Genomic DNA, 12646 nt, shown 5'->3' with positions numbered 1-12646 from the left:
ATTATGGATTTCTTGTGTATCTTGCACTTGGGATGAACATGAAATATATCAAGATTACAAGGGAATGAACACATTCCATTTAAACAGGTGTATATTATATTCCTACACTACCACCATCCCCCCACACACAGTATAATATTTCCACAGTACCGCCTGAGGTCCTGCAGTTGGAATAATCCCTCTGGGAAATGGTTTTCCCTTTGCCTGCTCCCCTACATGTAGACCCTCGAGCATGTATACATGCATTTAGGGGATCAGGCCTTACTAGATATCGAGGCTTTGTACAGTAATATACCGCATGAGGATGATATCAGAGGAGTAAGACGTTTCTTGAAATCGAGATCAATAGAGTGTAGCAGACATAATGACTTCATGGAGGATCTTCTAAAACTCACTCTTACTCATAACATATTTCTTTTTGACAGGAAGTACTTCCACCAGTTCAGGGGTACTGCGATGGGGAGCCCCTGTGCCCCCTCGTATGCTAACCTATTCCTGGGCTCATAGGAAGAAACCACAATATTCAGGGATGATCATAAGTGGTGGCATCCATATATTGGGGTATGATATAGATATATTGACAACATTTTTATCATCTAGTCAGAGACGAGTGAACAATTTCTTGAATTTGTCAGGGAACTCAATATCCATAGAGTGGGCCTTAGATTTATATCAGAGTTTAATTATTACCAGTTGCCTTACTCAAGAAAGAACGGGATGGGACCCTAGGGACACTCATCTACCATTAACCTATGAGCACTAATTAACTATTAAATTACTAAAAAAAAACAAGCAATATCCAAGGGCCAATTTTTACAGTTGAGTAGAAACTTCTCTAATGTCACGGATATTAATATACAGGCAATAGACATGAACACCAGATTCAAGGAAAAAGGTACCCACAGTACATTTTGGATTACGCACAATTGTTTGCAGAAAAACAGCATAGACGGACACTCCTCCATGCCTAACCAAGAGACCAAGAAAAATATGGGATAACACAAGTAGTAGGAACTTGTCACAATCAGAGTGACCTTATCTTTAATATCCTCAGAAAATACTAGTATGTACTTGTGGTCGACCCTGACCTGAGGGTGCTGTGGGATCTACTCCCACAATAACTTTCATAAAGGGTTGGTCAATTATGGACCGTTTAGTGCATAGTTTCTATAAAAACTTGGCTAGGTAGAAGAATCTGTGGTTTCTTTAGTTGTGGAGAAAGTTGTACATGTAATTGGATGAGACCATATAAATCTTTCTCGAGTTCATCTACGGTTGAAGCCTTTTTCCAGAGGGATTATTCCAACTGTAAAACCTCAGGACTTGTATATGTGGCCACATGCAACTGCCCCCTAGATTATGTATGCACGACCAAGAGGATTGTGGGGGGGGGCATTTGGGTGAAATACGCCATGGCCGGGACACCTCATTAGTGAGACACATGAACAGTGTACATTGAGGTGAAACCAGAGACATCTCCTTTTGCATCATTGAGGTGGTTAAACCCAATGTGAGAGGATGTGATCTCATTAGATGTATCCTCAAAATGGAAAGTAAGTGGATTTCCAGACTGGATTCACAAGCTCCAAAGGAACTCAGTGAGCAAATTTCCACCAACGTCACATTGCACCACAGACTGTCCAGGAGTTGGCGGATGCTTTAGTCCAGGTCTGGGAAGAGATCCCACAGCAGACCATCCACAACCTCATCAGGAGCATGCCCAGACGTTGTAGGGAGGTCAAACAGGCACGTGGAGGCCACACACAATACTGAGCCTCATTTTGACTTGTTTTAACGACATTACATCAAAGTTGGATCAGCCTGTAGTGTGTTTTTCCACTTTAATTTTGGGGGTGGCTCCAAATCCAGGCCTCCATTGGTTAATAAATTTGATTTCATTGATGATTTTTGTGTGATTTTGTTGTCAGCACATTCAACTTTGTACAGAACAAAGTATTCAATGAGAATATTTCATTCATTCAGATCTAGGATGTGTTATTTGAGTTTTCTCTTTATTTTTTTGAGCAGTGTATTTTGATGTTGCCCACGAGCAGATTCAATCAGGGGACCAACCAATTTCCATAGCAATTCTCTTGAATGCTCTACAATAATGGGCAAAGGCACAAGGGGACTTCGAAAATGAGAGGTGGGGGCGGTTAACTGGCTTGTAGGGCAAGACTTGCAATACTTACATCCAGGCCAATAGAACCTCTGCACAATCTATTCCTGCGTTTTTTCCACTCCCAGATATCTCCCCAAGACATGTCAATGGGCCATGTCCAACACCTTCTGTCTATAGGGGCCCGGCACTATTAACTGCTCCACTCGCTCCTCCCTCACTTTCTTGACCCGGTACGACTCCCCACTCATCATAAAATGGGGAAACCTTGTGTCAACCCCCGCTCCTGTGTAACCCCATTTATAACAGTGACATTATTAAAGGCTTCCTTCAGAGTTAGGTCCCTATGTTGGGCAAACCCAAAATTCTCACTGGTCACCCCTAACTCCGGAATGGCAGACTCGGGGGTACTACCTCCTTATCCCCAATAAGGACACAAAAGGGAAACCTGTCTGACTCTGGGTGTGGTGATACCTCCTCAGGGTTAACTGGTTTCTTATCTGAGCCAGCGAACCCAGAACTCTTCCCCCACACATCCCAAAACAAACAAAAGTCCCAGCCTATAGTAATAGGGTGCAACAAGTCCTGAACGACGCCGACCTCGTGGGACTCAGTACCGTGAGCCATTTCAATGTCTACTCTGGCCATGGGCTAGTCCTTAGCATTACCATGAATGCACCGAATGCCAACTTTTTTTTCCCCGGGATCATTTGAAGAGGAAGGGTGGCCATCATAAGGGTCACCAGACTCCCGGATTCTAGCAGTGCCGTTACCTCCTGTCTGTTCACCTTCACAGAACATGCTTGTGGCCCCTCGCTGGGTTGACATTTCACACTGCAGGTCGGATAAGCTTAATATGAACACTGGCGTCCTATGCTGCAGTCCATCGGCTCAGCGGACAATGGGCGGATATATGGCCTGGGCCGTGGCACCTCCAGTAAACAACATCACCTGTAGGGACCTTAGGCACCACCTCCCCCGCCCCTTTGGACCTTGGATGGCCCAACCCCTTTTGAGTCTCCGCCCCCTGTTGGGAAACCCAGTATGGAGTGGGCTGCCTTCCCAAGGAACCTTCAACCCCCTGGTATCTCTTGACAAGTCCAACCAGGTCATCCGCATTCCAGGGATCACCCTGGGCAACCCAAGCCTGTATGGATCTTGGCAGGGAGTGCACAAACCGGTCCATCACCACCCGCTCTACCATCTGCGCAGGTGTATGGGAATCCGGTACCAGCAACTTCTGGACCAGGTGCAACAGGTCAAACATTTGGAAGCGAGGTGGTTTGTACCGGTGATTACCCCAGCGGTGAACCCACTGCGCCCTGATAGTCATTGTCACCCCCAAGTGGGCGAGAATCTCAGTTTTTAGCTTGCCATACCCTTTGGCGTCCTGCAAAGCTAAATCATAGTACACCTTCTGGGGCTCTCCCGTCAAGTATGGCACCAATACCTCAGCCCACTGCTCTGGCGCAAGTTTCTCCCTCAGCGACCCTTTCAAACACCGTTAGTAAGGCCTGAACGTCATCCACCAAGGTCATTTTCTGCAATTACCGTTGTGAACATGCAGAAGTAGTGCTGTTGCAGAGTGTGACATGCAGAAGTAGTGCTGTTGCTTTAAAAGCATTCAGCAACTATTAGCCGTAACACAAGCACATGAGACAGGAAGTGTTGTGCTCCAGAAGCATCCAGCAACTAGAGGGGTTAACACAGTCACAGGAGTACAGTGTCCATTTTAGGACATGATCAGATATCAAACATCATAATGATGTCAGTTTGAGGCTAAATACCCTGTCTGACAAGTGTTTCTGAAAAGTGATTTTGATAAGTGACTTTTACAACTGTAGTAATAATAATAATAATAAAAAAAAAGTCACTGTTCGCTGATGGGACTTGAACCTAAAATTCTGTATCAAGACACCAGTGCACTAACCACTGAGCGATTAACTCAGTTGAAGAAACCTAGGAGTTCTATCTGGTTATATGCTTTTCAGTGCAAATCTGATTGAAACTCATTGGGACTTATGCACAGACTGCAAGCAAGACAAATTCAAATGATGTTTGATTTTGATGTGTGAGTCTGATGTGTGACTTTCTTCAAACATCAGAATCAGAATCACAATGACTTTTAGTCACCCTGAGTATTTTCATGGTTGATCTCATAAGACAAGAAAAGCTGCCAGTTACTATCACTTGCCTGGATAGCTCAATGGTAAGGCATCAGCCTCTGAAACTAAAGTGTCACAGTTCAAATCCCAATAGAAATATTATTTTTTTTTTTAACTATCCCTATTTAGCACACAAACTACAGGGGTGTTTTACTTTTAATATCTGACATTTTGATTGTCATCCTGACGTGTTAAGAGTTTCAGACACGCTGTGTATTTGCATGGTAAATTACATAGCCAAAGTAAATTGGGAGGTACTAATTTACTACATATCTATTTCCAAGTGACTGTTCATTTGCATAATTTCTTATAGGGGTCTAATGATAACATTTCTTTTTTGTCAATTTTTCTTTCCATCCACCCAAGAACTGGCTGCAAACTCCCAATTTACTTTTGCTATGTAATTATTATAATTATATATCACTACCTAAATAATCAAATAATGAACCTACAGTTTAATGGTAAGGCATCTGTGTCACATAGTTTTGGTTTGAAAGGATAATAGTAATAGTAATAATAATAATAATAATTAATAATAAAAAGTTCAGTGTCCCTACAGGTTTTTCTTGGCTTATGAGATTAACCATGATAATACTCAGGGGGTCTAAAAGTAATTGTGATTCTTATTCTGATGTGTGAGAAAAGTCAGATATCAAAGCCAAGCATCAGTGAAGTTTGTGTGCTAGCCAACATCATTTAAAAAACTAAAGTTTATTTTTTCTGCACCAGGGATTTAAACTCAGAACTAGTGATGGGCGAGCACTAAAATGCTCGGGTGCTCGATGCTCGGGTTGAGCACATTGGAATACTCGGGTGCTCGACCCGAGCAACGAGCCCAATGTAAGTCTATGGGAAACTCACATTTTTCAGGCGGCTCCCCCCGGCGGTCTGTTTTTGATCTAAAATAGCATGAAAGCTATCCCACCATGGCAAGGTGAACCCATTCGGGATAGTCCTACTCTGTATAATATTAAAAACCTTACCATGTGTCAAAGCCTCAAACTTCTGTGTGTGAATCAAACATGAGATCTAATGTGATAGAAGATTACAGTCCAGGGAAGATGGAAAACATTCATATAGACGGCAGGTGGAGATGTAGTCAGTGAAGCACTGTGGCTAAATATGTTTCTAGAGCCGTAGTAGAAGATGAAGATGTCGTCCTCATCATGAACTATTTATTTCTCATGTTATGTGTAATGAATATCTCCTGCAGTATTGCTAATGCCGATTGCAGTGTCGATAAATGAGACGAGAATTAGCTTTATGGAAGATGAGTCTATGAGAAACGTATTCAGCTGCTGACTCCAAGGAATAAACTGCTTGTTGTCTGTGGCCTAAAATATATAGGTTTTATTACATGATGTAAAGCAGAAAACTAAATACTGTAAAATAATATATCTCCTCATATGTTTCCCTTATTATCTCCAGTAATTGTATTATTACACAGGATTTTTATGATGTTACATCGGCTCATCATCTTCTCATTCAGGTCTCTACAATATCAGATCCTCTCAGTGAAGATCTATTAAAGAGAATTTTCTTTATGGAATCATCAAAGATGGATTTGGACAGAGACAAGATGGCGGAGAGGATATTCCACCTCACCCTAGAGATCCTCTTCCGGCTTACTGGAGAGGTGAGAGATTCTGATGACGTCACATTACATCATTCTTATCTATGGGAATAACAGATGGACAGAATTGGAGAGGTGAGGACTCTGGAAATGTCTGTAGTGAGATTTATTAATGTGTCTCTCTATAACCAGGATTACACAGTAGTGAAGAAGACTTCTAGTGAGCGCTGTCAGGACCCTGTGTCTGAGGGATGGGGGAGACCCCTGACCCCAATCACAGGACCTCCACCTCACCCCCTGATACATGAGGACATCAATGACCAGAAGATCCTAGAACTCACCTACAAGATGATTGAGCTGCTGACTGGAGAGGTGACACTGCTGGGAATGCTGGGATATTATACAGTAACGCTATGGAGGGATCAGGGGATGACGGTATCATTGTATGTGTCAGGTTCCTATAAAGTGTCAGGATGTCGCTGTCTATTTCTCCATGGAGGAGTGGGAGTATTTAGAAGGACACAAAGATTTGTACAAAGACGTCATGATGGAGGTTCCTCAGCCCCTCACATCACCAGGTAATAGACAGGACTAAATACACACGGCCCATAATTATCTGTGTGTAAAGAATGAATTCAGTCCCTTATGTATTTCCCCCAGATATATCCAGTAAGAGGACAACACCAGAGAGATGTCCCCGTCCTCTTCTTCCACAGGACTGTGAACAAGAAGACCCCAATATTCCTCAGGATCATCAGGTAGATGGAGAGAAGGTGTCATGAGATCTCCCCTATGATGTGTAGACGGCTGTGAAGGTCTTGTGCTCAGTCTTGTTTTATCCACCAGTATTATATGTTTTATTCTTGTGTAATGAGAACGGTGGAGATGGCAGGATTAGAGCTGATCATAGATGGGACTTCTCATCTGTTTGTGACTTTTACAATATTTGTTTCAGGATGAAGATCTGACCCATATTAATACTATAGAGGCATATGTAAGGGGTGATGAGCGGTGTAAAGAGGAGATTCCCACATATGACTACCCAGGTGAGTAGTAACCACTAAATGCACAGAAGTCACAGATTCTTCTCAGTCACCGTCTGTGGCTGCTTTATCGGTTGTGTAGTCCGGCCGTATCACAATCGTGTGATCACCATTTTGCCTCTAGACCACAACATTCTCCTCCACCCAAAACTGTTCAAATGATTTTGGGCATTGAAACCCTTTTCCATAGAACTTACAACCTGGAGGATCCACCTACTCCCTGTGATTAGGAGACGTTACCTGCCCAGATCTGTAAACCACAAAGCCAGAAAATTACTTGAAGAAAAATATTATGATGAGACTGTAAGAGAAAGCGGAGGGTAATGATGGTGTTGGCTTCCTAGAACCCCGATATCTTATTGGATGAATCCACCTTCTCTCCCTTCTGTGCTTCTGAATGTGCTCATATGGTCTCTCCAAGACCAGGTCCAGTGTTTCTGGCCAAACTTCACTTTTATGATCTACAACATTAAATGTGCAGTGAGGGCCAAGTGTGAATTTCTGTCCAATAACAACAGAGTTTCCCTTTATCCTGACTTTTCAATTTCTTTTAAAACCAACTAACTTCAAACAGAATTGAGATAAACTAAACAAAAAAACATTACACCTGTGCCATGATACATCTCTAAGCTAAATTTAAGACGCCTCAGCTCTGCACTATTATAAAAAGTTCTCTTTGAATGTCTAATATTTCTTCTTGAAACTCATCTGACAGAAAATATTGTCCCTTACGATAGTTTAGATTCCCAAGAGCCACCGAGCCCCATACTCCAATTACCCCAGAGAGGTTTCACCACTAGTTACTCACTACTTACTGATGAAGACTGCTGAGTTTGATCATTTCAGTAGATGTGTTATTGTCTATACCCACAGTTTTTACTATAGTAGTTAGTGCCCAAAATACTCTGATTTAACCTCTTCCTGCAGCCAGTTTTGTGTTCCTATCTGGGCCCATTCTTCAAATCTGACGTGTGTCACTTTATATGGTGATAACTTTGGAATTCTTCACAAAGGATAATAGGAAACAAATGGACCTTACAAATAATATTCCATCTTCTCTTGAATCCGACAATACCTTGTATGCAATTGTACACTACTGTCTGGGCACATGGCAGGTTAAGAAGGGAAGGAGCGCCATTTAGCTATTTGAATGCAGATTTTGCTGGGATAGTGTGCAGACACAATGTATTGGGGACACTGTTCTTTGTCACCTGGCAGCTCCAAAGATGGCCACCACAAACAGGCTTGGCGCTATCTACTCCATTTTCCAGATCCCAGGGTTTGCCTTGCTCATCATCCTTTAACCCCTCTACATGTATTTGGACTTAGACAGAGACCCCCTAAGCTTGGGCCACAGTGTTACCTAATGTTCTGTGGTGTGAGATGGCAAGAACAATAGTCAGATAGCCGGGTCAGAACATGGAGGTCAGAGAAAATACAAAATCACACAAAAGTAGTTAGTAAACGGGCCGAGGTCACAACAGGAAACAAATCCACAAGCCGGGAGCTGAGCACAGAGGACTGAACCAGAGGAGAACAAGGCTGTATCTGGCAGCTTCCGGCAATATGCTTCCAGCTTTAGTAGGGTGCGGTGCTTTCCAATTGGCTGAAGCAGGGAGCAGATTACTCCAGCTGGACAGCATACACCCCCATACTATCAGACTGGATAGTACTACTGGTCCCAGGCACCCTAATCTTAGTGGCTGGACAGGGCCTGCGCCGCCCAGAACTTCTGGTTCTGACGTCTCCTCCATCACCAGCGCCGCCTGCAGGATGAATAAGGCGGCTCCTGGTGAGAGAAGCAGACGTTGCAGGAGCAGATCCCAGGGGAGATGGGACCCACCATTTACAGAAGCCCTGTTATTACAAAATGGTAGAAAACCAGAGCAGTAGAAATCCCCATAAAGTGACTCCATTTTGGAAATTATAACGCTCAGTGAAATAATCTATAGGAGTAGTGACTATTTTGACTCCACAGCACTTTCCGGATATTAGCACGCAGTGGATGTTGGAGAGTGAAAATTACAAATATATAATTTCATTCCCCAACACATAGTGCCCAGATTGTGCTCCAGGAGACACACACCATCAATTAAGTGGGTTCTTCTCACTATAGTAATGTCAAATACATGGATGCTGAATGTGGTTTGGGCGCACTGCAAGGCTCAGAAGTGAGGGGGAGATTTGATTTTGGGAGAGTGGATATTGCTGGATTGGTTTGTGGAAGCCATGTTGCTTTTCAAAAGCCTTTAAGCCACTAATAATGTGGAAACCTCTGGTTTTCCATTGACAGATGATGGACCTGAGTGGGGACTTGTTTTTTGTGAGATGAGTAGAAGTTTTTATTGATATTATTTCACTTACATAACATTGTTTGGTGGCTTTTTATTCCATATTTGGGAAGCAGAATGAACAAACAGTTGGACACTACGATCCACTGGTTCATCCTATGAGGTTTTCTATTAGACTGTGAACTGTTATTGTCTTGGTGAATAATGATGGCTAACATAGGGCAAAATTTAAAAAAAATCACAGAAAAAGATACAGCCTTACCAACACCAAATCATATAACAAATGCACTAGCAGGATGCCGCAGACCCCCATGATAAAGGTGGGGGCAGTGCAGGTGCAAAATACTGATGAAGCTACCACTCACAAACCTACCAATTCATGGAGGGGGTGGTTGCCTAGTATTAAAGATGCACACAGATGAAGCTTGCATAGGACGCCAGTCACACAGGTAGGTGTGATGCACAGTGTCTGGCTTAGCCTAATGATGCCCATACTATTACATCAGGAGGGCTGCCCAGCACTATATAAGTGCACCCCACATGGACAGACAACCCAGTACACCCAACCAACACTAAAATGCTAAAGCATTTGTTATCTGATTTGGTGTTGGTAAGGCTGATTTTTTCCTGTGATGTTTTCTTGGTAGATAATGATACTTTTACATAAAGTACATTTTTACGGAGAGTTTAAGTAGAAATATTCAACAATATAAATTTTAAGGATATGTTATTCATAACTAATTATTGGTTTTATTCTTTGCAGATGACTGCACCAGGAGATCAGAGGGACAGCTGACATCTTCAATTTTTAAATCAGATGATCTTGAGATCAAACAAGATACAATTGAAGTGAATGCCATTACTCCAGATATACCATCATCCCTTCACAGCAAAGATCTGTCATCTGATCATTTGAAACAGGTCCTGTCTTCTGATTCATTACCGAACACTAAGGAAAATCAAAGTCACGAAATAAGCATTAAAAAACGAACTGCTCCTAAAGCAAAGAAGCCATTTTCCTGTTCAGAATATGGAAATAGTTTTTCCCTCGAAAAGTCTTTTCTTAAACATCAAAGCATTAACACATCAGAGAATAGATTTTTTTGTTTCAAGTGTGGGAAATTTTTTAACCAGAAATCAGATCTTGTTAATCACCAGAGAAGTCACAAAGAGGAGAAGCCATTTTCTTGTTCAGAAAGTGGAAAATGTTTTACAGAGAAATCAAGTTTAATCAAATATCAGAGAACTCACACAGTGGAGAAGCCTTTTTCATGCTCAGAATGTGGTAAATGTTTTACAGCGAAATCAAATTTTATCAGACATGAGAGAACTCACACAGGGGAGAAGCCTTTTTCCTGTTCAGAATGTGGAAAATGTTTTAGACGGAAATCAGATTTGGTTGGGCACAAGAGAAATCACACAGGGGAGAAGCCTTTTTCCTGTTCAGAATGTGGGAAATGTTTTAACCAGAAATCAGATTTGGTTAATCACCAGAGAACTCACACAGGGGAGAAGCCTTTTTCCTGTTCAGAATGTGGAAAATGTTTTAGCTGGAAATCAGATTTGGTTAAGCACCAAAGAATTCACACAGGGGAGAAGCCTTTTTCCTGTTCAGAATGTGAAAAATGTTTTAGCTGGAAATCAGGTTTGGTTAAGCACCAGACAATTCACACAGGGGAGATGCCTTTTTCCTGTTCAGAATGTGGAAAATGTTTTAGCCGGAAAACAGATTTGGTTATACACCAGAGGACTCACACAGGGGAGAAGCCTTTTTTCTGTTCAGAATGTGGAAAATGTTTTAGCTGGAAATCAGATTTGGTTAAGCACCAAAGAATTCACACAGGGGAGAAGCCTTTTTCCTGTTCAGAATGTGAAAAATGTTTTAGCTGGAAATCAGGTTTGGTTAAGCACCAGACAATTCACACAGGGGAGATGCCTTTTTCCTGTTCAGAATGTGGAAAATGTTTTAGCCGGAAAACAGATTTGGTTATACACCAGAGGACTCACACAGGGGAGAAGCCTTTTTTCTGTTCAGAATGTGGAAAATGTTTTAGCTGGAAATCAATTTTGGTTAAGCACCAGAGAACTCACACAGGGGAGAAGCCTTTTTCCTGTTCAGAATGTGGCAAATGTTTTGTGAAGAAATCATCACTTTTTAGTCACCAGAGAACTCACACAGACGAGAAGCCATTTTCATGTTCTTAATGTGGGAAATGTTTTTAACCGAAAATTGTATCTTCATAAAGGGGTTGTCCACTACTAGGACAACTCCTTCTCATTCCTCATCTTTGGCTTTGTTCAAATAAAAACACTCATACGCACTTCCTGTTCTGGCGCCGTTCCATTGGTGTCACAACTCGCGTTTCTGTAAGGATGTTACATCACACAAGATTGTTACATCACACAATCCTGCTGCCAATCAACGCCACCTTCAGACGTATTGTACATTCAACAGCAAGGACATGGCCTGGACATAGCACCAAGAGAATGCACACACTGAAAGCACTCTCTTCAGACCGTGTTCTTGGCTGAATTATAAGCAATTTACAGCCTCAAACATGACTTTCGATATGGGAAAGAAAGAAGAGATCAGAGGTTAATCTGAGGTCCTCCACCTCCGTCAGCATGTCTGGTATGCAGCGTTTCCTATGGAAGGTCCGGAGCCATTACTGCCTCACCTCAGTGTGGAAAAAGAAGCAGTCTTAACCCTCATGATGCCAGACAGCTCCAGCCTGTCAGTCCTGCACCAACTTCTCTATTAATGTTGGCCTCACAAGAAAACAGCTCCACAAATCTCCCTGTATTCTCACCAAAGCCCACATACTGAGCAGTGCTTGCTTCACAGGGACATTTACCCCCCAGCCACAGGGGATTCTGATATGGGGAACAACATAACTTATTTGTATATCAGATTGCGTCTATCCCTACTAAAGAAGATATGGAGCAATATATTCAGAGGCTGGAGACCACATACAATACTGAAATACGTCCCCTCACTTCTATCCTGTCACAGCTTACTGACAAGGTACAGATATTAGAGGATAATGTCGTCCAAGTTAGAGGCCATCATAATGCTCAGAAACTGACACTGGATCTTCACAGCCAGTAAATAAACCACCTGTTTAATATGGTTGATGATCAAGAAAATCGCAATAATATCTGGATAAGGGGTATACCTGAAAGCATCAATGCACAAGTGATTATGCCAACACTGCGATCATTATTCAATAATATCCTTGGTGATCCTATTGATAAGGAGGTGGAGATTTAAAAGGCGCACCGTACAATAGGCAATCATGGCCCAGATCCTGAGCGTCCTAGGGACATTATCTGTCGCATACATTTTTTCAATGTAAAAGAGGCCATTGTGAGGAAAGCAGAGGAGTTGAGTCCTGGTGATTTCAATGGAAAACGCATATAATTGCTCACATATCTATCCTGAATGACACTTGCTA

The 12646-nt window shown here is 42.3% G+C and overlaps 1 protein-coding gene across 1 annotated transcript in view; it reads left to right on the top strand.

The window, feature by feature from the left end:
• Window positions 1-12646, top strand: part of LOC141192380 (uncharacterized) — a gene marked incomplete at its 5' end in the record, with an annotated part of 41806 nt that overhangs the window by 6543 nt on the left and 22617 nt on the right. The window contains 6 exons of the mRNA XM_073661899.1: window positions 5774-5920; window positions 6050-6229; window positions 6312-6435; window positions 6518-6615; window positions 6813-6903; window positions 9955-11327. Of these exons, the coding sequence (XP_073518000.1) occupies window positions 5774-5920; window positions 6050-6229; window positions 6312-6435; window positions 6518-6615; window positions 6813-6903; window positions 9955-11327 (2013 nt within the window). The remainder of the gene's footprint in view (window positions 1-5773; window positions 5921-6049; window positions 6230-6311; window positions 6436-6517; window positions 6616-6812; window positions 6904-9954; window positions 11328-12646) is intronic.

This window comes from Phyllobates terribilis, unplaced genomic scaffold, assembly GCF_046119375.1.
Source record: "Phyllobates terribilis strain yellow unplaced genomic scaffold, ASM4611937v1 Scaffold_60__1_contigs__length_8166268, whole genome shotgun sequence".
Taxonomy (NCBI): domain Eukaryota; kingdom Metazoa; phylum Chordata; class Amphibia; order Anura; family Dendrobatidae; genus Phyllobates; species Phyllobates terribilis.
Note: the sequence above shows the minus strand (reverse complement) of the source record. Positions and strands in the feature narration are given on the sequence as shown.